The sequence below is a fragment of the Podarcis erhardii genome, assembly GCF_964252035.2.
Source record: "Podarcis erhardii genome assembly, chromosome: 9".
Classification (NCBI taxonomy): Eukaryota; Metazoa; Chordata; class Lepidosauria; order Squamata; family Lacertidae; genus Podarcis; species Podarcis erhardii.
In genome coordinates this window covers 73,540,432-73,567,816 of record NC_138512.1, presented here as the reverse complement: position 1 = coordinate 73,567,816, position 27,385 = coordinate 73,540,432, and the positions used below count along the sequence as shown (strand labels likewise).

Sequence of the window (27,385 nt, the reverse complement as noted above, 5' to 3'; positions counted from 1 at the left end):
GTCTTGACCCGCACTGTATAGTCAGGGCTCACGTAATGAGATGATGTCACACCACCGTCCAGCCAGCCATGTATGTGCTGCGCTGTGAGGGCAAGCACTGCCATTGCCGCAGAACAGGAAGGGTAAGCGTGGAACCAGGTGCGAGTTTCCCCACTTCCAGTGCAGTTCCATTGCCACCTCCAGAGGGCAGCGTGGCGAGAGGGAAGCAGCACCGCTCAGTTCCCTGGGCAAGACAGTGGTGCCCTCCTTTTCCTCTACAGAATGGCAAATGCTTGGGCCCCTGTTTGGAAGTTCCCTGAAGCAGCACTGAAAGGGGGGGGGGGGGAGAGAAAGAGGGACCTTGTTGAAAGCTCCCAAAATAGAACTGTGAATTCAGTGGCCAATCTTGCTTCAGCCCAAGTTCCTGGAATACTCTGGCTCTCTTAAGACGTTAATTATGCTATTATAGTACTATTAATAGCACATTTCGGGGGGGGGGGGTCATTTTCCTACCCACCTTAGCTAATGACCATGCACACATCGTAAGGGGTGTAATCTACCCCATCTCAAGCTCTTATATTCCTTTTTGGTTTTGTAGAGAGGGAATTTAAGGACATAGCCCTTCTCATTAGGATCAGTGGTTCTTAAGGGCACTAGGGCGGGCTGGAGTTCTTTCTTTCTTTCTTTCTTTCTTTCTTTCTTTCTTTCTTTCTTTCTTTCTTTCGTCCTTCTGCATCGGATCACACTAAGCTAATTCATACCCTACCTCTCGTTTCTCTTTTTGATACTTCGCCTTTCATTATTTATCAAAAAGAAATTAAAGGGAGAGAAAAGAAAATCACATCTCCTCTTTCCTTTTCCCTCCCCTTGAAAATTGGAGTGTTATGGATGATCAATACTAGAGAACAAGAGCGGGGAGGTGGGGGAAGTGGCTTAACTGCGAGGAAAGGGAGCGTGTGTGTTCTTGAATACCAAAAATGGCATGATGTTCTTAATAAAGGAGAGGGGAAGAAATTGCATGCAGCTTGGAGATGCTCACCAGGTTTCACAACAAATGCATTCATTATAAAGCCAGACACAGTCCCATTTAAAAATAAAATAAAATCACAGTGTTCTTCTGCGTTCATGTGGGTTTCTCTCACCCACCCACCAAATTGCATCCCCCCCCCCTTTTGCCTTGCCAGAATATTGTATAGTTTAATTTACCCCTTTTCCAGGCTCTTTTTCTGACCACGAGGCATTGTCTCCTCTCCTTCCCACCACCAGGTGCCTATGCTGCAGCAAATGTACCTTTGGGCAGATTTTGATTTATTTTCTATTTTATTTTATTAGTATTATTTTTTATTAAAAAAAAAACAAAACAACCAAACCAGTCACTCCAAATACTTGTCTGGAATAAGGAGATGCCCCAGCTACACACTGGCTACACACAGGGGAATTATCTGAAATATTAACCTTTAGATTGCTGGCTTTCTCCAAAACACCAGCAAAAGAGAACTGACAAAATGAAGCAATGAATTAATGCAGGCTCAAGAAAAATGAGTGTGTATATATAGCTCTTTCGGGCTGGAGCCTTGGGTGTCTTCGCATGAGACTGGTATATGCATATGGTCAGGACGATAATGTGTAATAAGCAATCTTGTGGCTTGCTGACCAATCATCTGTGAGAGGGAAGTGAAAAAGAACCCCAATGGGTATGTGGCTGCCATTGCATTGGCTTAAGAAAGCTGGTCCTAAGCCATGGGTAGGCAAACTAAGGCCCGGGGGCCAGATCCAGCCCAATCGCCTTCTAAATCCAGCCCGCGGATGGTCCGGGAATCCGTGTGTTTTTACATGAGTAGAATGTGTGCTTTTATTTAAAATGAATCTCTGGGTTATTTGTGGGGCATAGGAATTCATTCATTCCCCCCCCCCAAGAAAATATATATAGTGTGGTCCCCCACAAGATCTGAGGGACAGTGGACTGGCCCCCTGCTGAAAAAGTTTGCTAACCCCTGTCCTAAGCAGTGGCGTGCCGTGAAATTTTCCATAGGGGAACAGTTAAGTCCAGAGACTCCAGCTTGTGAGGGCGATTTTTTTGGAGGAGGGGGGCAATCTGAACATTACGTGCCTCCCTCCCTAAGCCAAGCAGAAGCTTCCTGGACTTTGGGAAGGAGACGCCAGACCTCTGACAGGATGCTGGGGTTGGGGCAGGGTTTGGGGAGGTGGTGGGAGGGCTTTCGGACTACCTAATCCCCCTAGTCCACTGACCACACGCCACTGGTGCTTAGAGTGTGCCTGAGTCCAGGGCCTGATGATACAATGGGAGATCTGTTATTCTGCAGCCTGGGTTTCAATATATTTTGAGTGATTCCCTCCACCATCCATAGAAATAGCTGGTTTTCAACAACAACTAAATAATAAATAACAAGCCTGGTACTCTACAGAGAGAAGGGATAGAGGTTAGAGATAGGAAAAAAAAAATCCTATTATGGCTGGTAACAACAACAACAAGCCATGCCTGTCACAATAATTTCTTTAATGTGCTGATATTTTTATGGTTTCCATTTGCTCCTTGGTTCTTTTTTTTAAGCGTCCCTAATTTAGAGCCGTCATATTTTAGAAGTATTAGGAACACTCCTCTGTTATCTGTACCGAGCTCTCTAGAAACTCATTGTGGGGCGGGACCCTGCAGCTGGCTCAAACTAAGTGCACCATGGCTGGTTTTGCTGGCAAGAGCAGGGAGGGAATGTGCTCTGGGAAGTAAGTCTGCAGACACCTTGAGGAGGAAGAGAGTTTTGTCTCTTCCCCTCCTTGCAGGAAATGGGGGGGGGGCAGGCAACATAACCATTTTTTTTTATGCCAGAGTTTCCCCTTGGTGATCCCCTGATAATTGCTGCTTCGCGTGATGGTCTGGTAGTGGTGATATTCCACAGGAGAAACTCCAGTGACCACAGTTGCTGGAGTTCCGCGGAAGAAGCTGAGACAGTTTGATTGATTTATTTTTGTAGTGTTACATTAGCTGTGTACCTATGACTCTCCCTACTCCTTTTCTACTACACTTCCATACCTCCAAGAACAAACATACTCTGTAAAAGATAACAAAATACCATTTCAAAGCATCCCCATTCTCATTACATCCTAATGCCTTCTAATCTTTCTTGCAAAAGACATGTGCAATTTTTGTATTGTGTTGCCCTTTCATCTTTACTTACACTTTCTGCAAACCCTTTCTCCTCTGCCTCCTCTCCTCCCCCCCAAAACACCACACACCCCTGTCAAGAAGGTGTCAACCCATACTCTTCAGATTCAGCACCTCAGTGTTGTTTCCTATGTACCTCTATACTTTGGGGGGGGGGGACAGGAGAGAGAGAGAGAGAGAGAGAGAGAGAGAGAGAGAGAGAGAGACGTACTCATACTCACTCAGCTTCACTGATTTCTTTCTTCCTTTTCTCCCATTGAATACATTTCTGTCCCAGCTATGCACCCTCTAAGTCATGTTGCTCCCACTTCTGACAATCTAGGCATTTGATATAAGTGGGGCTTTGTTCAGCATCCCTTTCCTCTCAGGGGCAGGCAGGCAGTGAAGGAGCACGTTCTATGTGTCCCTCTCCGAAGCAACCTCTGTTTCCCTCTCTGAGCTGGCGGGATTGCTTGCCCTCCTTCCCTGAGCAGGATCTCACAACCTGGGGAATATATTTATAGGTTTCTGCCTTTCATCTGGCAATTGAGCTCCCCTCCTTCGTCCACAATGGGGAAGGCAGAGATTGCTGCACATACAATGCACAGCAGGCTTCCCACCGAGACCCCTGCAAGCACTCAGGTCAGTGGCTCACAGGTCCTCCACATTTTCTAGATGCAAAACATATATGGAAAGTGGCACCTTGGCACTGATTTTGCAAATTCTTCCCCTTTCATACTACAGAAGAGGGAGACCTGGAGGAAGATAAATCATTCCGAATGTGCATTCAAAACTCTGCACTGTCAGGGTGCCCAAAATCATGACTGTATGCGCTTGTGTAGGTGTGTATGTGTGTAGAAAAGACACATGCCAACAGGATTGATGCTTGTACCAGAAAACCTCCTGTGAGGCAGGGTTTAAATCTGGGGGGGGGGGGTGCCTGCTTGTCTGCCTGTCTCATCGCCAGTTTAATTGGTGAAAGCAAACAGATGCTTTTGATACGGTGGTCAGTTAGTTCAGTGTGGGAATTAGAAAGAGCTCCGGTCAGAGCTCTCTCTCCTGTTGCTGCTGTTACACATGCACTTTAAATGCAGTGGTGTTTAATCAGATCTCTGACAGCTGCCTGGAAAGGTGGGAATGACTGCAATCTGATTTGGATTGCAGGAAATCAATGTTTGTCCTTTGGGCCTGCAATTCTTAATTCATTTCTTGTGATAACTTTTCATTGTCTTGAAAGTAGCCCATGGAGTACTAGGGTGTGGAATGGTTGTTGTTGTTTTTTGGTGGGGGTTTGCTACTGGGTTACTTCTTCATTTGCCCCATGTGTTGGGATTTCCCATGTGTCCTGTTCTGCTTATTCTCCTTCTTTTACTTTACCCATTTCCCACCACTTTTGGTGAAACATCTAAAAGCAATTGACACTGCAATGGTTTTTTTATGCAAAATTTTGACAACAGCATGCACTTTGCCTTTCAGAACTAGATTGCTAATACATTATGGTATTGGCTCGTGCTGGTAAAGTAGCAGCAAAGGGAATGGACTTCCAAAGCATGACTCTGAACTCAAATAAAATCTTGCAGCACCTGGTTTAAAATTGCAACCATAGGAAGTGGCCAGACATCTTTGCTCATTTCTGCCCATTGGTGCTGCTAACTAGTTCTTCTCCCCTGCCTGTCTGCCAGCTTTTCTGTCTGCCCATCCTCTACACACCTGGAAACACAGCCAATCCCTGATCAAGTTCTTTCAGAGTCTCTAAGTGCCATCTTGCACACCCTGTAACCTTAAAGCAAAGTCATGCAATTCTAAACAACCATACACATCCATGAAAATTCATGCATATGTCTTGCCACCCCCAACAATCTATCCATGTAGCAACAGGAGTCAAGGAGAGCTGCCCATTATTGGCAAGGATTGTATTGCTATCACTTATATATAGCAGTTCCACTTGAGTATTTCTCGTCATACCTCTTTGAATAAAGCATCTAAATATATATTTACACAAAAAGGCACTGCTGATAGCTTTGTACAGATTTATGGAGTTTTTGAAAGCTACATTCTCCAGATATTCACCAAGCAAAGTGCCCGAAAAGGTTATCATGATTGAGAGGAATCTGCATGATTTCCTCTTAACTCAGCATTGCACAAAATATGTGTTGTTCTTAACTATGCCACCTTTGCTCCAGTAGGAGGCTGCCTCTAGCCATTCTGCAAATGCCAGAACCTTTAACTGAAGTCTACCAGAGTTTGGGACATGTACATTCAGTGTGGCATTGGGCTTTGCAGGGAAGAATGTGCCCTCTCCTAACTTAAAGCAGCCCTATTTATCGCTTGGGGCTCTGTAATTCAATTTAGGTTGTGCTTTATCAGTGGTTCAGGAGTTGGCCAGATAGAGTAAACATTGTCTATTTCTCAGCCAGGAGAAGGAACTGCTATGTTGGGAGGGGTTTGGGGGGTTGGGAGGGGGAGTCTAGCTGAACTCACACCTTGTATGCATTTTATGGACCTCTAGCCCCCCCTCCACCCCACACTTTTATTTATTTATTGCATTTTCAAGCAGGTGTTAGCTATCTCCTTCCTACATCTATTTGCTTCAAAGCAGTGACATTTTGAGATAATTAAATGTAAGATACCACTGTGGCATTTGCTTCTGTCTCTGCCACTCATGAAAAATAGGCAAAGCATGTGTTGTTTGTGGGGGTGGGGGGAACCCACTCATCCTTTCTTCGTTTCAACGATAAACTATCTGATTATGATGAGAGAAATATGCACTTGCCTGATTTTGCATTTTACAGAGGGGGAAATTCCACAGGTCTGGTGTGTAGGCCTGCATACTGTTCTGAAAGTGCACTTGGTAGGTTTGGTCATAGCCTAGGGGGTGGCAGGTTTTTAAAAAACATGAGGGAGGGGGCTAACATAATGCAGCCATTTTCTAAGAGGGGCACTGAAAGAAAACCAGCAAGTGGCTTTGATGGCAAGTTTTGCTGATTGTACTTAATGACATCCACTCAAGCAATGAGCCAGAGATGCAAAATGTGTGAGATCTCTCTCTCTCTCTCTCTCTCTCTCTCTCTCTCTCTCTCTCTCACACACACACACACACACACATACACACACACATACACACACACATTGACTAATGGGATGGGCTACCTCCCCCTGCCCCCACTTTTTCTTCTTCTATGGTCTCGCTGTTGCAACCAGAGGCATTTTCTAACCATTCTGTATGCAAAGATACCTTTGGTGTGTTATTCTGAGGATTTTACTCCTGAGCCACATGCACAGAGCTTTTGCCACTACAAATGAATCTCTCTCTCTCTCACACACACACACACCTTGCTCTGTGGAGCATGGATGGAATACTTCCCCTTACTTTTTTTGGGGGGGGGGGCTACCACATAAAACAGTTAATTTTGGGGGAGATAGTGGGAGACCTGATATAAGTCTTTGAGTCCTCAGAGGAAGAGGTCAAAATGGCAAGTTGGAGCAGGCTTTCTGTTGCTGTTTTGCCCAACCCTATCCCACCAATTGGAATATTGTGATGGGGTCCATTTTGATCCCCAATGAGAGAGACAGACAGGCAGAAAGACAGAGAAGGACAGAGAGGCTGCATTTTTTTTGTGTGAGGCTCTTAAAGCCACTTACAGGGAAGGTGTGTTTTTAAGCCCTCTGCAGTGTTGACAGAGTGACACAGCAGCTACTGGAACATCCACTTTTCCATTCAGACCAGCCCCTTGGAGACTATATATAGGTTTTACAGGTAGCATAATAAGGAGGAGAAAATAATTTTCAGTGCCCTGTATTCAAATTCACAAACCACATCATGGTACAACCAGCCACAAGTACCCAATAATTTTCGCACCATGAACCCATCAAATTAATTCAAATGTGTGTTTCTTTTTGGCTTACTTTAAACAGCTACATGGGCAAGAGAGATAAAATCCATGCTCCCTCCCTCACTCCTCTCTCTCTTTCTCTCTCTTTCTGCCCCCCCCCCATATATTTCCATATACACAATCCAGGTAATGTACACCAGTCTGTAAAAACTGTAAATGCTATTTTGCTTTTATTTTAAACATATTTTTGTTGTAGTTTTACAAAAAAAAAAATCAATAATTGGTACTTTTTTACACTCTGATTTTTTTTTCTGAATATTGACAGATCTGTAAAGAGAGCTGTTAATGTGAAATATCTTATTTCATTTTGAAAGTTGAATGTCTTGAAGGTTTTAAGCCACAATAAAGCTAAAATATCAAGTCTCTCTTTTTTTGGGACAGCTCCTCTTTTTATTTTTTTAAACAATTTCAGCAAAGAAGGGCATTGGTAAGCAAACGTCAACCCTCCAACTGTCCTTTAATTTGCCCACTGCTATTTGGTTGCACACACCGTGTTAAATCCCCCACTGGAAAAGAATTAAATCACACCTCACATTCCCTTGCTGGCTGCTGGTGGCAAGTACAGGATCCATACTCATTAATGATCACCAGAGCACCTTCAATATGGTTGGGTTTGTAATCAACGTAATACTCCTGGGCTGACATAGCAGCCATTTGATGCATGGTTTGTTTTTGTTTTTGCTTCCTGCGCTGTGTCACAAAACACTGTCTCAGTTGCCTAAGGCTGGCAGGGAAACACTTCCATGAAACGTACAACACCAAAACTACTATGAGGAACGAGAAGATGAGGGCCATGGTCCCTGTGACCACCTTGTGGATCTGAACAGCATTCTCGGTGTTCTCGTTGGGCATAGTTACCGTGATGGCATTTGTCGTTCTATCCCCTTCGATATCCTGCACATCGTAGTTCATTGTGGCAGGGCTGTAGCTGAATGTTTGGTCACTGTTGTTTGCTACAGCAGACAGGAGGTTAATGTCCATCGTTGGGTCCGTTGCATCTTCGCATAAGTGAAAAGCATATACTGCATCTAAGACATCCTCACCCTGTGTGTATTCAGGGGTGGCACAGAGGAGGTTGCTGTCGTAGCGGCCTTTGAAGTTGCTCAGCCAAGAGGCCAAGGCGCAGATGTTACGTCCACAATCCCAGACATTTGCAGAAAGGCTGATGCTCACGAGGGACTTCCAGGAGTTTAGGATCCTCGGGTGGATGTAGGTGAGCCGGTTGGAATCCAGCTGCAGGGACTGGAGTTGAGGTACACTTTCAAAAACATGAGGCTCCATGTATTCAATCTCGTTGCCCGAGAGGTCCAGTTTCTCTAATTTCCATGTCCAGTCCAAGGAATTCACCACGATAGTGACTTTATTCCTGCGTAAGCAGAGTGAGTGCAAGGAGATGAGCCTGGGGAAATGGGCCAAGTTCACTTTCACCAAGTCATTGTGCTCCAGGTGCAACTCGGTGAGTTTGAACAAGCCTGCAAAAGAGTTTCGAGCCAGGCTTTTCAACTGATTGTATCCTATGTCCAGAAACTTCAGGCTGCGGCAGTCTTGGAATATTCGGACAGGCACAAACTTGATGGCGTTGGACCGCATGTGCAACGTCGTCAGCTTCCGCAAGCCGTGAAACAGGTTCGGCTCCAGAGCCTGCAGGTTGTTGTAGGATAAATCCACACTGCGCAAGTTGGGCATGGGCCGGAAGGTGGTGTTGGGCAGTTGTGTGATTTTGTTGGAACTCAGGGTGAGCTCCTTAACTCGCCGCAGCTTTTCAAAGGCATTTTCCTCCACTGAGCAAATGTGATTGTGATCCAGATATAGCCACGTGAGTTGCATTAACCCTGTGAACTGTCCATCAGGCAGCTCGGAAAGGCTGTTGTACCGCAACGACAAGCCCATCACGCCCGACAGGTTGTGCGGCATCTCTGTGAGATTCAGGGACTCGCAGTAGAAGAGCCTCCCCTCGCACCGGCAGAGCTGCGGACACCCACTATTCACGGCTGGAAGCATTTTGAAAAAGAGACCCAGTGTGCACAGGATCAACCCTGGGGGCTTCCTCAGCAGCCAGTTTAAACAGACACCAATAAGAAGGAAATCCATTAGCGAGAATATCCCCAAATGCGCTTGAGAATGTCCATTGAATCTTTTGTCCGACAGTTCCCTTTACGAATTCTGCATCATATTGTATGTAAAACAGGGGGCGAGGGGGTGGGGGCGAGGCAAAAACAAGAGAACCATGGGGGCCAAAGATTTCACTTACGGGGCTTTTGCCCTGTTTTTAAAAAAGAACAAAACAAAACAGCATGCAAAAATCTGTACAGCATTAAAGTTCAGAGAGGCATTCAAAAGGTACAAGAGGTCTTGTCCATTTTAGCTGCCGCGGCATAGAAAAGAACAATTCTTTTAGAAAGAAAAAAAGAGAAAAAAAGATCTCTCTCTTCACGAAAGAATGAAATTAAAAAGTGCCTTACCCACCCTTTTCCAGAGAGTGACAACCTCCATTCAGCGGCTTCCTTTGTGTTTGGACTTAATTATATGCAAGGCTCCAAAAGAGCTCTCTGTTGCTACAAATTCTGTCTCTTTCAGCGTTCTGTGAGGCTGGCAGGCTCACAATGTCTCACTTTGCTCCGTCTCAAAGGGCGAGAGGCAAGTCCAGCTAGCTTCTCTCCCCTCCTCTCCACTCTCCTCCCTGATTTTTAAGCTGACTCCCAGGACCTTCAAGTTTCAGAAGTATGGGCATAAGGCTTGATCTTCCTTCCTTCCTTCCTTGCCTTTTCCCCCCCTCTCCCTTCTCTCCCCCTCTGTTCTTTTTTTTTTCTTTTCTTCCCTCCCTTCCTCTGCGGTTAATACTGTGACGTGGGGAGGGAGAGAGAGGAGGGGGAGGGCAAGGAGAAAAAAATGAAAGGGGGGAAAAAGAGAGAGAAACCCCTTCCAAAAAAAAAAAAACCCCAAAAAACAAAACCTCTTTACTTAACGGCTTCCCAGGATTTGACATTCCCTTTCATGTCCATCCTTGCAGACGCGGGCGGCGGCAAGCACCAAATTTTTTTGTTTTTGTTTTGTTTTTTATTGACTCCTCTGATGCAGCTTTACCATTCCTTCCCTGACCGGACCGGCGGCATAAAGATGGCTTTATTCCCCATTGCTGGTTCGCCTTGCTGGTTCGGAGATGCTTAAGATCAGAGAGCGAGAGCGGCAGCCCAGGATCCCTTCCTTCCAGCAGAAGCAGTATGTAGCTACAGCACGCAGAGGCACCGAGCGCTCACTGAGCGTCGCGAGCTCTCGGCGATTGTATGCCTGCGCCGCGCTTCGCAGCAGACAGGGGCGAATGGGAAAAGGGGTGGGCATTAAAAAAAAAAAAAAAGCCAACATTTTAGTGAACCAGTAAAGGGATATATGTTCTCTGATGAAATGGAAAATACTTTAAGCTCCGCTCGCCTTTGCTCAAACACACACACACGTATGCACACACGCGCGCGCGCGCAATCGACAGCTGCAGCGGCGAGGCATTTCTTAAGGAGGCGACCAAAACAGGGACCCCTTTCCCTCTCCCCACCAGCCGCTCCTCTTTGTTTAAAGGGTCCCAGCGCATACGAGTCAGGCGGGGGGGGAGGGGGGCTTTCAGGAGAGATGTATCCAAATTACGACATTTGGATGATATTTGGTTGCTCGAGATGAGGCACTGACTTTCCCCCCTTTTCCTTTTCTCGTTTTGTTCCTGCGGGCGAGAAACGTGCGTGGCGCACACCCCGTTCCTTTTTTGCCTTCTTCTTTCATTTTGACGCCTGTTTTGGAGCAACGTTTCTTTCTTTTTGCGAAAGGGGGGTGGGGTAGGGGTAGGAGGCTCATGCAACCATCACTGGGTTCATGTGGGAACGGAATACTATTCGGGCTTCGTACCCTACTGCATCTAGGTGTTTAGCATATGCTCTTGCTAATGACATCTTTGTGACAAAACAAAATTGCAGCGCTATACGCTACAGCATTCGGAAACGTGATGCGTGCGTTTTGGATGCAAGCATTTGGGAATCTAACTACCATGCAGTTTACTTCGTGTGTGTGTGTGTGTGTGTGTGTGTGTGTGTGTGTGTGAAGGGGGTAAAGCTGGAAGGATTAGACTCCCAGCCCTCAATGACTCTGCTGTTGTTTTGTTCGATAGACTAAGAATTGCCTGCCTGCTAATTTTCGACCTTCATTGGATTTGGAAAAGGCCATTGTTGACAGGCGTTTTCTGCATCCTTTAGTGACTTGGGGAACAAGTACTGCTCTGTTGCCAGGGAAATACTCGCCAATCTTTCCCCTATTTCCCCCTCTTTTCAACATACCCCAAAGTCTGCTGGTTGCCAGTACTTTCAGAGCAGGTGGTTCACGCCTCAATATTTTGATACTTGATTTCTCGATCCTGGCACAGTTGACGTGTTTATTGAGGTGTTGCATAAAATAGGCATGCCAGGTAATAAAAGGGGTGCTCGTTTGAAAGCTGCTCCGTTGAGGAGGGTTTTGAGATGGTGGGCTTCTTCTTGTCCTTTGGCTAATATTGACTGAAATCTTGATTTCTCCTGAATTTGCATTTGCTGTGATGCATCATTGAACAGAAAAGAAAGAAAGAAGATGAGTTAGAATTGCCATTTCGGGAAAATCCTCCCAAACATCACCTATGAAAAATAATGTTAAAAATGTAGAGAGAAGAAGCATTCAGGCACAGTGTATTCAAAGCTTGCCTTTATTATTTGCAAAGTTCGGTCTGCACTTTTCAACATTTCTCATTTATTTTAATATGCATACCTGGGCACTTAAGCAAATTCAAAGCCTGACTCCCAGGTGTATCTCTTTTTGGGGAGGTGAGGAAGACTCAGACTCCTCCTCCTGTTTCTTTATTCCCTGCTCAGGTGGACCATTGCTGCCGATCCTGCCCAGTGGAAGCAATGTATACAAAACCAGCATGGAAGTTGGTAGAGAGCAAGGCAGGCAGGCAGACAAAAGGATGTAAAATTGATTGCCAAAGGCTGCACAGATGCACTGGGTGGCAACTTTCTAAATCCTAGGAGTGAGTCATGGTAAACATGGAAGGTTGCTTAAGTCACAGTGGATGTGAAAGGCATTGGCAATGCATATCTTCAATGGGTCAAGTGGTCAACCTGAGTTCCTGCTCAAAGATTTTGACTGTCCTCTGCAAATGGAGACGCTGCAAATCTGTCAGAACTGGTGGTAGCAGTGTGTGGTGGTGATCAGTAATACTATTTCAAAAAGCTCTTTAGTGCATTTCAGTACCTGATTGCTTTAAAGATATGGAATGCTCAGATGAGCTGAAAAAGACACAGCCTCTCTAAGGCTAAAATCTTAGGAGTATAAAAAGATGCCTTATACTGAAGCACATGTGCTGCCCTAAACCACTGGAGTCCATGTGGTGGTAAACAGCAGAAAGATGTTAAAACATCTGATGGGAGGGTGTTCCACAGGGAGGGCGCCACTACCGAGAAGGCCCTCTGCCTGGTTCCCTGTAACTTTGCTTCTCACAGTGAGGGAACCACCAGAAGGCCCTCGGCACTGGACCTCAGTGTCCGGGCTGAACGATGGGGGTGGAGATGCTCCTTCAGGTATTCTGGGCCAGTGTTGCCCTTCAAAAATGTAACAGGGAAGGATGGGGGCAAAACTAGAATTAGTTGCCTCTGCCTGTCAGTGGCTCTGGCTCCCCTACTTTTGGCCTCCCTACCTTCCACCCTGCTAGTCCTAACATTCAACAGGCACCATTGCTTCCAAGGGAGCCAACAGTCTCAGGTTTCCATGTTAATATTTTTATTTTATTTTTTAATAGCAAATTTAACTAACAAGAAATAATAAGTGGAAGAGGAAAAACAACAACAATCTTTGTGTGTATTCTCTAAACCATGTTTATGCATCATTAAAATGCTGGAAATCTGCAATGCCTAGAGTGTTGGGTTCCCTAGAATCCTAGAGTTGGAAAGGACCCCAAGGAACATCTAGTCCAACCTCCTGCAGTGCATCACAACTAAAGCATCCATGACAAAGAGACCTGGTTTCCAAATTCCTGTTAAACCATGAATTCATGGGATATTTTTAACAGATCATTACTCCCTGGTCTTAGTTTCCTAACTGCACAAGAATACTCATGGGTGACCTGGATTTTTGCTTCCCTTGGGATGACTTGTGAACAAGAGAAGAACCATGCAAAGGACTCTTTGTAGAAGTGGTCTCTAAAAAGTATAATTCACTTGTGCTAGTTGTGGGACATAGAAGAAATCAGTCATTTAACAGACATGGAAGAAATGTATCTCGGGACCTGCACAGAACAGGATGTGCTGTAGAACAACCCCCTCCCGATTTTGGTGTTTTTTTTTGGGGGGGGGGAGAAGCAACCACTGGAAACTGTAACTAGGAACTGATGGAAGGGAGACGGGAGGCCATGTGTTAGATACAGTCATACCTTGGGTTACAGAAGCTTCAGGTTGCATTTTTTTGGGGGGGGTTATGGACCGCTGAAACCCGGAAGTACTGGAACGGGTTACTTCCAGGTTTCGGCAATCGTGCATGTGCAGAAGTGCTAAATCGTGCTTTGAGCATGCGCGGAAGTGCCAAATCACAACCCGTGCATGTGCAGACGTGCAGCTGTGGGTTGAGAACATGCATCCCGCACAGATCATATTCGCAACCCGAGCATCTAGACCTGCATCTTTTCTAGAAAAAGTTGCTGAGAACTAGAATAGAAAAAAGCAGTGGTATTTGAGAAGGCAGTAGAGGAAGAGTTTGCATCCCTTCCTTTTTTTTTATAAATATTTATTAAAGTTTTTAAATATCAATGCACAAATAATAAACAGTCTTACTTCTGTCACAAACATAATTTCATCACTTCTTTGGACTCCCTCACGTCTCCCGCTCCCATTTACATCGTTAAAAGTTTTTTCCAGACAAATTATCAACTTGTTTACAATCTCATGTCCACTCATTCAAATATAATCTAGCACTTCTTCCAAAAAAATTTATATTTTCTTTAGTCTCACTTATCATCAAATTTAAATCTAATTTAGTGGTGGCCAATTTTTTATAATCTAGCATCCTTCTTAACATTCAACCAAATTACAATGTTTTTGTAGATACATCTTGAATTTCTTCCAGTCTTCCTCCATCTTCTCTTCTCCCAGATCACGGATTCTGCCAGTCATCTCGGCCAATTGCATATAGTCCATCAGCTGCATCTGCCACTCTTCCAGTGTGGGTAGATCTTGAGTTTTCCATTTTTTTGCGATGAGTATCCTTGCTGCCGTTGTTGCATACATAAAGAATGTTCGGTCCTTCTTTAACACCTTCTGGCCGACAATACCCAGAAGGAAGGCCTCTGGTTTCTTAGTGAAGGTATATTTAAATACCTTTTTCAGCTCATTATATATCATTTCCCAGAAGACCTTCACCCTAGGGCATGTCCACCAGAGGTGAAAGAATGTTCCTTCATTTTCTTTACATTTCCAGCATTTATTATCAGACGAATGGTATATTTTGGCGAGTTTAACTGGGGTCATGTACCATCTATATATCATTTTCATTACATTTTCCTTCAGAGCATTACATGCGGTGAAGTTCAGCCCAGTGGTCCACAACCTTTCCCAGTCCTCAAACATAATGTTATGCCCAATGTCCTGTGCCCACTTTATCATAGCTGATTTAACCATTTCGTCTTGTGTATTCCATTCTAACAGCAAGTTATACATTCTAGATAGTACCTTAGTCTTTGGTTCTAACAATTCTGTTTCTAACTTCGATTTCTCCACCTGGAACCCTAACTTTTTGGAGTTTGCATCCCTTCCTTATTCTGCTTTGCTGGTTCTAGTTAAAAGCCTCCAGCACCCACTATTTTAGAAAGCAGCAGCATGTAACTTTGGGAGAAATTTTACAGAATTCTATGGATTTCTATCTAGACAGGCTGTTCTCTCCCCAGCATTCCAAGTAGTAACAAATCAGCAAACTTCTGTGTCATCTTTCCTCCAGAAACCATTCCTGGGCTGCAGTCCTTTGCATACCTGGTAGCAAGCCCGATGGGATTCAGTAGAGCTTAGTTCTTAACAAAGGGGGATGGGATCACACCACACTGCTACTTTATGGTAGCACTTACAGTAAACCGATTCTGCTACAAGTGGTTTGCAGCAGTTGCATCCTACCTCCTAGGTGTTGGACCCAGCTTGATGACAGAATCGAGACACTGGTGGTGTATAGCAAGTAAGACCAGTGAGATGACTTCATGACCTGAGCACACCTAGCCCAAGAGGACAAAGAGACTGTGGTTTAATTCTCTATTGAGAAAGCACACACTTGCAGGTGCACTGAACACACACACCGTTTTGGTGACTAAGTAGCTGGTATCTCCTCCCCAGGCTTCTGCCTGAGTTGGACTACTGGAGCAATAGTGGGACCATGCCTCCATCCAAACTTAAGTACCCTCGCCTGATGGGGCTTTCATAAACAACCTGTGATTTCTTCTACATGGAAGTTGCTGCTCTGCCTGCCTCTTGAAGCCCCTCCTGATCCTTGGAGACAGTGGGGAAGGGGGCGGAGGGGAGTCTTATCATCCTGTTCCTCTCCAGAACAGTCTCTTCCTCCATTCCTGCCATGTTCTGCACCTCCTTCTTCCATCACTGACTGCTTAGATTTCCCCCCTTCTATTAGCCCCTTCCCTTAGATTAGCTTCAGGGGGCCCTGACTCTGCCACACACTCCTCAGAGACCTGCCAGTCCCTGACATCTGACCCAGAAGCTTTTCAGGAGGATTCTGGGAGTTCCAGCTTATTACTGCGAGGAAGACGTTTGCTCCCTACAATACCTTCCTTTGCCCATCTGATTCCACACCTGATGTCCTATTGCAGTCTTGAGGATGGCACAAGTAATTGCACAACTCAGAGGAAGATGAAATCAATTAAATCCAATCCTATCTCATAGCAAGGTCCTTCAGTGACTAAACACACATTAATTCCATCAGTACCACACATTAATCCCATGTGGATAAATTTATTAAATTGCTATGTTATTGTTTGCCTTCCTGCAACATTGAACGGGGTGTGCCACACAGGAATTCTTTAGGCGAGGAATATTCACAGGTCACCCAAGTTGGCTAAACTTTTCTTGTGCAGAAAAAAGGCCATACCCTCCCTTAATTAGGAATTCTTATTAAACCAACCAATCAAAACATTACTTCCTCAGTCTCTCTTTGCTATATCAATACCAATATCAATATTTACCTATATCTATATGCAGTGAAACATGTTTCTGATCAAATTATTCTGGAAGTGTCCTCATTCTTTCCCTCACTTTAGGCTTTCATCAGTGCTAAAACACTAAACTCCCACATTCTTCCCAAAAAATTTAAATCTACCCAGTGGCAGATTTGTATAAATTAACAGATTTAAATGAGCTTTTATTAAAACCTAGCTGTTAGATGGTAAGCAGCACACATGTATTTAGAGGAAAGTGACTAAATATATGCAAAATTAGGCAGCAAAAGACCCATTTAAGTAAACTTGTGGGAAAGGAATAAGCCAAAAATATTCATAGCGGTAACACTGGTGTAACTGATATTTTTTTTTAAAAAAACACTATTCTCTGCATTATCTTATACTAATATATTGCTCCCTCCATCATATTTGTGATGTCCTGTTTTGCTGGCACAATGTTACCTTCACATTCATGTTCTCTAGCTTCAAGCCAACAATGGGAGGTACTTACAACATGGGACCCACTGTTGATTAGAAAAAGGTGTTTGCCTGTTTCCCCTCTTTGCAGTATGACCGGATGCAAAATAGGACAGGGCTTATCCAGTTCTAATGATCATGTAAAAGAGGAGAGTGTTGTTGTTTTTTCACAGGTGTGGCTTGTTCCGTGGGAGTTTTATCTGTGTGTTTGTTTTAGAACCAACTCAACAGTTTTTTAGCAGAAAGATGCATTGCTGCCGATGAAACTCAGACGTTCTATATTTATTTATTTTAACAAGATTTATGTACCAGAGTAAAAAAAAAAAAAAAAAAGCTAAGTGGTTTGCATAAAATGGTGTAAAAAATTCATTAAAAATAGCAATAAGGACACTTTAAAACAGCCACCCTAATAAAATGATCAAGATATAGATAAATATCAACAGAATTTAATAAATGTATATAATTAAGCTAGATGCTAAAGTCGAGATATATATGGTCAAAAACAATGCAAAAAAGGTGCCTGCCTAATATCAATCTCTTTAAAACTCCCCTCCTTTATTCTTAAGGGTACAATCATAGCTCAATGCTAGAACACTCATTTTCCATGGAGAAGGTATATCATTCAGACTGTGGTGTCTCCAAAGGGTATATCATATATTAAGGATGGGAGGGATCTGTGGCCCTCCTAGACATTGCTGAACCCCAAAGCACATCAGTTCCAGCCCAAGATTATGATATGATGGGAATTGTAGTTAAGCAGCATTTGGAGGGCCACAGGTTTCATACTCCTGCCACAGAGCAAGGCTGGGTAAGCCACCTGCCGAGGACCCAGGGACCATTGCTGGGCAAGGTATGCTACACTTGGCTTGACAGATCAATGCACTGATTCAATATGGCAGGTATTTCTTCTCCTTTTTCATTTAAAACCGTGTTTCAGCTACCCTTCAGTTAAATTTTCACGGCAATATAGAATACGGATGATAAAGGACTGGAATAAAAACAAGCTACAGAGAGCAGAGCAATGGTTAAAACAATCAGAATGAATCTTTACCAAAGCAGTAAATTCATAGTGATAGTTCAAACCGTGGGCAGTAAATAATGTATTTTCTAGACACTGGGGCGACATCAAGGATGCTGTTGGGTGAGCTTCCCTGGGGAGGACATTCCATAAATGGGGTGCAACAAACCAAAAAAGACCTTGCCTCCTCTCACCACCAGCTAACCAGGTGGTGGTGGAATATGGAGGAGAGCCTCAGTTGCTGAACACAGTAGACTTATGTGATATAAAAAGGCAGCTTTTAGACACCTTTGTCCCAAGCTGTGTAGTGCTTCATAGGCACTATTGAATTGTGCCCAGAAACATACCTGTAGCTGATTAAGAACTGATAAAATCTGTTACATGTAACCAACTACAGTTAGGAACCCTTGTTGACATGAAGTTGTAGAATCCCAACAAAGGCTGCCCTGGCAACCCATGTGCATTCCTTGTGTGAAAATTAAATAGAATGCATAGCCTGATCGCAGTTTTAAAAACATGTAGGCATATGGATAAAATGGGCCTGTGTGCAGTTGTTTCATGTGTTGGCTTACACACATTTAGCACATTGCTTCCTTCTGCAAAATACTTCCAAGGTGGAGTTCTGTAATGTGCAAAAAGGCCTTGAGATCACCCAAGAGTGCCTTCTTAGCAATATAAATCAGTTTGCCACATTTAAACAGCAAAGCACATGGAGATATGTTTGCTGGCGGTGTGCCAAAGCTCCAGCATCTTCGAGGAATGAAGGCGTGTGTATACATGCATATATCTAGGCAGCCTACCAGGCTTTAAGAAACTATAAAATATGTGCTATTTTTACACTGGTGGATGAAGTTATTTTCCTTTCCTGTATACTTAATATTTATATATTACTCATGTCTTTATCCACCCTCAGGCTTAGGGATGCAATATGATATAAAGATAAATTAATAATATGTCTCACCCTATTAGGGAAACAAAACTGTGTTTAGGCCAGGCAAACAAGCACCTATAACCTGTCACAATCCACAGATCGGTTGCCCTGTAGATGTTTCAATGATGTTGCATTAATCCGAGCGATTGCTCCAGAGTAAATGGATGATAGATTGTGTGGCACTTTGAGATGTTCTGTTTACTGTGGTGGGGAGTGGGGAGTGTGGGAATGTTGTGGATAGCAGGAGAGGATATATTGATTAAATATTATCCTTCTTCACTCATACTAGTGAGCTAGTAGCAGAGCACATTCCCTTGCACATTGCTGGAAGCAAGTTGATGGTTTGTTAGAATCATTTGAGTTGAGCAATCCAGTCTGGCTTGTCCAGATTGGATTGATCCTGGCAAATTTCCCCTTTAGTTCCCTCTTAAAAACAATAATGACATGACAGTCTTCTTTTAAAAGAAATGGTAAAGTTTATTTACATTCAGTTCACAGTATTGTCCTGAAGGCAACCTTTATCTTGTAGTTACAGGTACATGTGTAGAGAAGAGAAGTCTGAGCTAGGCCCCAGACTTTCTACCTTGTGGCTTCCATCCTCTGTAAGGATGAGCCATGTGCTGCTGGCTAAGAGCCAGCAGAAGGAAGATGGCAAAAGAGCAGGTGCAAGAGCCAAAGGGCCAAAAGAGCAAGAGAGGGAGATGGTTCCATGACTAGTGCCTTTATAGGGTCTGCTAGGGTCACGCCCTTCTACTTGGTCACACACAGGGGTAGGATGCGCCAGAGCAGGTATGACAGGAAGTCCTCCCCGTCTGGAGCTACATTCTCCTTTGTGTGTCCACTCTAGGAAACAGAAAATGTTGTATTTGACTGCTTCAGTGAATGATACATCGCACAGGGAGTGTATCCTTTAAGTGCTGCAGTGGTTGAATTCATTTAAGGAAGGGATGTGAAAACTTTGCCTGCCCTCCCAGGCCATATTCAGCCCATCTCTCTTAGGAGTCTCTCCTACCTGACCCATCTCCCTGAGTTCCATGGTGGCTGTAGGAGGGAGGGGAAATGCAGCAAATGACAGGCTGGTGCAACCTAGACTTGGGTGGGGCCTAGGAGGTCCCTGACCTCCCACCCCCTTGAAAAAGAAACAATGGACCCTTTAGCAGTACAACAGCACAAATACTTGGCATCTATAGTGTTGTGCCTTGGTTCAGAAGAGGTCTCTGTTGTCATCCTTTTCTCCTGGGAGAAAAGTTGTGTGGGCCCCACCTGCTCTGGTTCTCTTATTTGGAAGGTTATGAACTACACGTACACACAGCTTTGGAAAGAGCAACACCCATATGAAGAATGCCTGGCTTTGATTGGCTTAAAGTGGGTGGTCATAGGCTTGTCCTTCCCCCCGCTTATTTTTTGTGTGCTTTCGAGCCTTGCCCTGCTTTAGCTATTGAGAGAGAGAGAAAGGATAGGGAAGGGGTCATCACCACTCTTGCCCTACCCAAACCCTTTTCTATGTGAGATAGTTTCATATTTATTTATCAGACTAAATGTTTTCCCTCTCTGGAGATTGATCTGAAGATGAAAACAGGTCTGGCACTGCCTCCTTAAATAGAACCATTTTACCACCCCTTGAACAGTGGCACTGTCGCAACGGGGTGAGCTCCCGTTGCTCAGTCCCTGCTCCTGCCCATCTAGCAGTTCGAAAGCACGTCAAAGTGCAAGTAGATAAATAGGTACCGCTCCGGCGGGAAGGTAAATGGCATTTCCGTGCACTGCTCTGGTTCACCAGAAGCGGCTTAGTCATGCTGGCCACAAGACCCGGAAGCTGTCTGTGGACAAATACCAGCTCCCTCGGCCTATAGAATGAGATCAGCACGCAACCCCAGAGTCATCCGCGACTGGACCTAATGGTCAGGGATACCTTTACCTTGAGCAGATATGTGCCCCCATGTGAGGATGGAAGTGTTTCAATCTCACATGGCCTTAATGCTGGTCAGGCTGGGATGGTGATGGATCTAGTCCCCGCCCCTGTAAAAAACCAATCCATCATAACAGCATTGGACTAATCATCCTGAAAATGATTATGTTTGATGTTATCCTTATATTTGAATAATTGTTGTTCTGAAATCTGCCACAAACGGGGGGTACCCAGTGGCGGAGCTTCATGCCGGAGGGGGCCGGAGAGCAAGTGGGGGCGGGGCTGGTGTGCGTCCTGGGGTGGGGCAAGCTGCCCGCAGGGGTGGGGCGTGCGTCCTGGGGGCAAGGACAGTCACGATGGCACCCTGCCAGGATCGTGCTGTTGGGGGCAGGACGCTCCCTCCTCTTCCTCCGCCACTGGGGGTACCACTTAGTTATCTTCTTAAATGACCATGTTTTCCTTGCTCATCTTAATGATCAGCAACAGTCAAAAGTTTAGAGCTTACTCTTCAGGGTACAAGAGTGGGCTTTCTGATGCTTATATTTTTCTAAGCTTATATCCATCAGCAAGCTGTAAAAATGGAATTTGAGTAGTGATTTTAATTTCCCTTTGTGGCTGGCAGTGGGCAAACTCAAACTTTGATCTTTACTCTGTCGTCTTTAATTTCCAAGTGCAGTGAACCATGGTGCTTCTTATAAAGGGAACATTTAAAGAGAAAATCAGGGAGGGAAAGATGACTTCAAGAGTAGTAAGTTAAATGAGTTATTTCTCTGATATTTACATCCGGAGTGCTGCTGACATTTGGTACACGGACCCTGCTAAATGGGTTTTTAAAAAGAATTTCAGTTGAATAAGGAGCCAATAAGTTAGATCAATGTGGCATTTGACCTGCTTCTCCACCCTCACTAAAATGTCACTAATTTTCAGCCCAAGAAAACTTCAAGGTGCTGAGGTAAGTGTTGTTAATTTTCAAGCTGTTGCTTCATTAGCACATGGAATGTGTTATCATCTGTGAGGCTTGGATCTGCTTATTCAGATCACCCTATTTATTTTGACAATGTGCTAAATGCACATCCATTCACTGTAGATGCACTTGCTGTTATCACCAGTAGCTCCCCAGATAGCAGGTACAAGTGTGTAACTATAAAGTCTGTTAATGAGGTGACCTACATGCATATTTATTATTATTAGTAGTAGCAATTCTAGAATACTTAGATGCAATAGCTTCATGGGTCTTTTCGCAGGACTATTCACATGTATTGTCTCCCAAAACCCAGACCAAATGTGTACTATTATTATTTGGATTTCTTACCTGCCCTTCACCATTAGGTTCCACATGGGTTACAACAATTTAAAGAAAGAGTATTAAAATCAGGTAAAACAGATTACAATCATATTGCAATGGATTCTGCAATTTGAAATTTCAAAGCAAGCATATGATGTATGTAGTTTGAAATAAATGGATGAGGACAGCCTGGCCTCAGCTGTCCGTGCTTTGGACCTCCTGTATGGGCTATTGCAATGTGGGGCTTCCCTTGAAAGATGACCCAGAATCTGCAGCTAGTACTGTACATAATGCAGCTGCTAGGATTGTAAGTGGAGCAGTCCAATGGGACCATGTGTTGCTGGTCCTGAAAGTGCTGCACAGGCTGCCAGGGAGCTACTTGGTGCAAGTCAAGGTGGCTTGGGACCCAAGTACCTAAAAGTGCACCTTCCCTAAATCGGGCACCTCAGACCATACAGTAGGCATGTGAGGACAGGTTATGTGGCCATCGGCAGGGCTGCCTGACTGGCATAACAGGGCCTTTACAGTGATTGCTCCCCACTTGTGGAATGCCCTCTCTGGTGAGGTATATCTACATCCCTCATTATTGACTTTCAAGAGGAATTTCAAAACATTCCTGTTTACCCAGGCCTTTGATAGCTGAAAAACACTGTTCCAGAGATCCCTGAGATCCCTGGGGTTTTTTTGGAATTAACTGCTTTTAGGGTTGTTGTTGTTTTAATTTAAGTCTTAGTATCTGTTTGTTTGTTTGTTTATTCATTCATTCCCCACCTTTTCCTCTGATGGGACTCACCGTAGTTTAAAGATAACAACAAGAGCCTCAAAAACAGCAACAACAATAAATAAAAAACAATTTAACATTGATAAAATTATGATAGAGTGAGTGAATACTAAAACTATTAAAAGCATACAAATTATTACAATAAAAGCAGTATGGCACTGGCCTTTTCATTAAAAGCAGTCAGTTCCCCAAAGCCTGTCAAAGCAAGAAGGTTGTCACCTGCCAGCAGAAGGACAACAAAGAGGGAGCCAGCCTGTGCAGAAACCCCCTTCCACAGTAAAATCAGACAGGACAGGTTCTATAGCTAACCCCAAAGTATAGCTGTGGATCTGGAAGTTCATCTGCACTCTTATGAGATGGTCACAGTGTATGCCAAAATTACCAAAATGCCAAATGTGTCCAACACTCCATTGAGTTGGGTGGGTGGAATGCAGGGCCCTGTGAATTGACCCTGCTTTTGAGGCTTAACTCAATTTCAGGACATTGCATCATGCATTTCATAGTGTGCAAAGCAGGCAATATTAATGCCCCTTTTCTTTCCATCCAGTTCGGAGATGTAAACCGTTTCCTGTTTTGCTGCCTGCTTGGTGCCTGCTACTTAATGGCTCTGTGTAATGTTGTATTCAGAATTGAATTAAATACCTTTATGGTTTACTTGTTGCTGGAAAAGGTTATGCGTGTAAATAAATGAACCAGGCAGCACGGTATCTAGAAGGATGGTCACCAGATACTTCTGCATCAGCCTTCTCTAGCCTGGTGCCCTCCAGATGTTTTCGACTACAACTCCCATCCATTGTGGATCAGGGGAGTTATATTCCAACACATTGGGGGGGGGGCATCATGATGGGAAAGGCTATTCTATGTATGTCATAATGTTTTGAAATATTCAGAGGAATGGACCCTGGGACCCTCACAATCTAAAAACAAGAATTGTTCAAGCTATAGTTAGGCTAAACCTAAGCTGCTTTCTTTTCTTCTATTAAAACAGCCACCTCTTTGCAATACCGACACACCTGTTTATTTTTCTAGCTATGGCCTATTTAGCTGGCTATTTATTAATTTAGCTGTGGCCCATTTATTTATCTTTCCCTTCAATCATTCTGCAATAAAGGCAGAACTTGTAATTAGGAAGTAGAGCACACAGGGCCTAAACTGGATCCAAAACGGGGACTGCTTGCTTCAAAATCTTTCAGGGATAAATTCTTTTAAGGTCAACAATCCAGGAAAGAGATGGAATAGGCAGTGCCTCTGCAACATGAAAACTTACGTTTATCCAACAGGTTTTATTCTGCTGTTGCATATAACTCTGATGTAAGTGTCATGACAACCAAACTGAGCAACTTGAGAATAAGAAAATCATCAGGCTGCTTATGTCAACAGTCACTTTGAAACACAGCCCCAAATGTGCATCCAGACTTCCCTGTGAGATGGGTTCCTCTCCATGTGCACCAAGCCTGCATGGAGAACTCTCTGGTTCAACATGGATGGAGGGGGCCCCTCTCTAGAGGAAAGCAATGGATGCACTTGGAAACCCTATTTCCACAGCAGATTGCTGGCTCTGAGTGAATCACTTCAGAACAAAAAGACTTTGCATCACAAATATGTTCCACTTCACAATTTGTAGCATAAGATTAGTCCAACATGGGAAACAGAGAGAATGAAACAGTAATCTGCACTTGTCTTTTCATCCTGTCTCACTGCCCATCCCAGTCATTGAGGATCACTTCCTACTTTGTAAAATATTTTCCAGCCATTATCTTACCTGTTCTCACAATAACCATGTGAAAGTGACGCAGTTCAGTGTTACCTTCTTTCACAATTTTGGAATATAAGTTGGAAGGAGATAGCAACTTCTCCAAGGGATTTTATTTGGACTGACTCTCTCTCTCTCTCTCTCTCTCTCTCTCTCTCGCTCTCTCTCTCTCTCTCTCTCTCCTAGATGCCAGTGCATGACAAAAGATATCCAAACATGCAGTAGAATATGCTGTGCCTTCCTTTCTTTATTATGTTTCCCGCCCCCATTCCATCCCAGTATTCATGTTCATTTGAGATGCACTGATCAAAAACTTAGATGTAGTGAAAGTGTCAGGTAATAATTGATCCCCCCCCCCCCTCCTAGGCGTTTCTGGGCCGTGCTGGGGAGACTTGCTTTAGTCTCATCAGAATTGTATGCACCAGAAGAGTGCAGCTGTTGGTGTTTATAAAAAAACAAAAAGCAAAAGAAACCCCCAAGCTGTTAATTGCATTTCCTCACCTGTTACAAGGGGTGCTTCCATTTCATTCCCTGTGTTTTGCCCTCCCAGCAGATGTCAAATAGTTAAACAACTATATAATTTTTCATAGACATAGGCAGCCCAGTTTCAGGAAGCTTTTAATGTTTTTTTGCTGCTGCTGTTGTTGTTTCTGTATTTTTGTTGGAAGCCCCCCGGAGTGGCTGGGGCAACCCAATCAGATGGATAGGGTATAAGAAATTATTATTATTATTATTATTATTATTATTATTATTATTATTATTATTATTATGTTCCTTGAGCATCCATGCTGATTTGCCTGCATTCATTCTCATTTGTTTGCGAGGGAGGTTAGATGATGTTGTGCCCAAGCAAATGCTGTCCCACACTTTCCAGTGACTTTTCCCCATCCATCATATCAAACAGGCTGATCTTTTGGGAGAGTACAGAAGAGCTCCCAGCAGGCCCAGCCCACCCATGAGGTGAGGTGAGGTGATTGCCTCAGGCAGCAGGATTCACATGGTCAGCAGAAGCCAATGTACGGTAGATCTTCATTCCACCCCGTGTTCTACATCTGGATCTTTGCTCACTCCTTCATTTCTGGTGGCAAAGAGGGTGCCATTTTGTGGCTCCGCTCCGCTCCCAGTCAAGCATAAATGGGCAACCTGAATTTTCCCGTATGTGAATGAAGCTCACCTGAAAATGGTGAGTCTCGAAGCACTCAAGGACGGGGTGGAAAACATATTATAAACAGCAGTTCATGTTTGAGCAGAAATACATGTGCAGTTCTTTCCAGTGAAAAGCTTAGACAGGAAGGAAATTGACACTAAATACCCGTGTTTGTTCTATGCTTTGATATTCATTGGAATTTAGTACTATTCAATAAAACTTCCATATTCGTGTAGAAACAAATTTTACATCTAGTAGGGAACTTTCCTTATTTATATTGCACCTTTCTGGACGAACCAAATGGCTCAGTTCTGGCAGTCACAATCCTGCTTTTCAAATAGTGAACCTTAGGAACGTATTGCCTTCTACTGAGTCTGACATCTGGTCCATTCTAGGTCACTACTGTCTGCCACATTGCCTGGCAGTGGCGCTCCAAGGTTTCAGACAGCGGTCTCTTCCAGCCCTGCTGGATCATGCCAGGGGTTGAACCTGAAACCCTTTGCATGAAAAGCATGTGTTCCACCCCGGAACTTTATCATTTCCCCCTAGAACTATGGTCCTTCTGGTTCTTCTTTACAGCATTTGGCATAAGGAGGAGGAAAAGAAAACTCAAAATTTAATGGAGCTCAGTTATTTCCTGTGCCCCCAACCCCCTTCAATCAAAACAGCTTATAATAAAAGTATAAAATACACCAGACAGAGTAAAAGCAATTGGAAAAAGTCCATCCATCACAACCATAAAAACGGTGGCAGCCAAAACATCAAAAAGCAGTGCAGAAAAATCTTAGAAACTCCAACAACTGGCAGAATTAAAAGTGTAAGCAGCAAATCTCATATGTCAAATGTCAGCTGAAATATATACATACTTAAAAAGGCTTTGCTAGCCATCTGAAAGATGGGGGAAGTGAAATAGATAAGGTGTGCTCACGAGGAATTAAGGTCTACTGTTGCAAAAGATCCTGGACAAAGACGTGTAAGGGAAGGCTGATGTAACTTTCAAAGATTTCCCTGGGAAATTGTATTTCTCTCCAAAGGTTTGGTAGTCTTTGCAAATGCTCTAGGCATGCCGCCCACCGGCTTGCAGGATTTTAAGCTATTATGCCAGTTGTCATTCTTTGCACATTCCAGCAGATGGCAACTCCAGTCTTCTTGACATCAGATGACTACAGAAAGTAGAAATATTTCTCTCCCCCCACCCCCACCACTGCCTCAATCTTTCATCTATATACACAGATAAGGCATAGATAGACACATGACTCAGTTCTATTTTTACTGGAATCACCCAGTAGAATCTGATTTTAGACCAACCAGAGAGAAATGGCTTGCCACCTCAAAAGCAATAGAATTGCATGCATATATATATATATATATATATATATATATATATATATATATATATGAATGAATGATTTAGAGATTGTGTTAAAGGATTAGTGATTAGATGTTCTGTAAGTTGAAACAAGGTTGAAAACATGGCAAGGCCAAACTGTTCTTTACAACATGTGAGCCTTTTGCTTATGCTCTTGAAACCAATGGTGCATCGATGTTCAAGTCAGATTGTTCTGTGCACAAGAATTCCTTGATCAGACCTATGTAAAAAATCTGAAGAATGATTGACTTGCCTTCAGAGAGGAAGAAAATACGTCAACTGGATGTGTTTGGAATGAAAGGAATTCAATCATTTGAACTGAAACAATTACAGTGGTTTGGGTGATGTAGCTGCACATTTGAAATGATGTAAGCAAGCTCGAATTCTCTGTTCCTCTCCTCTTGAGACCACTGCTAAGCACTGCCTTTTTTGTTTTGTGCTTTATTTATTCCACCCTATTTTTCCTTCAGCTCTT

At 43.8% G+C, this 27,385-nt stretch overlaps 2 protein-coding genes across 5 annotated transcripts in view; one reads left to right on the top strand and one right to left on the bottom strand.

Moving 5' to 3' along the window:
* The window catches only part of CTNNA2 (catenin alpha 2), a 536,832-nt gene that overhangs the window by 315,392 nt on the left and 194,055 nt on the right, over positions 1–27,385 (top strand). The window contains exon 1 of one of the 4 annotated variants that reach the window (XM_081876763.1): positions 9,990–10,251. The exons of the other annotated variants lie outside the window; for them this stretch is intronic. The gene's annotated coding sequence lies outside the window, so the exon portion shown is untranslated. Of the gene's footprint in view, positions 1–9,989; positions 10,252–27,385 lie in introns of those variants that run through there. 4 annotated transcript variants of the gene reach the window in all.
* Positions 7,181–9,834, bottom strand: LRRTM1 (leucine rich repeat transmembrane neuronal 1). Its single transcript, XM_081876985.1, has one exon. It carries the CDS (start codon positions 9,121–9,123, stop codon positions 7,555–7,557), a length of 1,569 nt encoding a protein of 522 aa, XP_081733111.1. The 5' UTR covers positions 9,124–9,834; the 3' UTR covers positions 7,181–7,554.

Excerpts from the sequence above, each read along its gene's own strand:
- LRRTM1 (XM_081876985.1), bottom strand. The coding sequence starts at position 9,123 with ATGGATTTCCTTCTTATTGGTGTCTGTTTAAACTGGCTGCTGAGGAAG.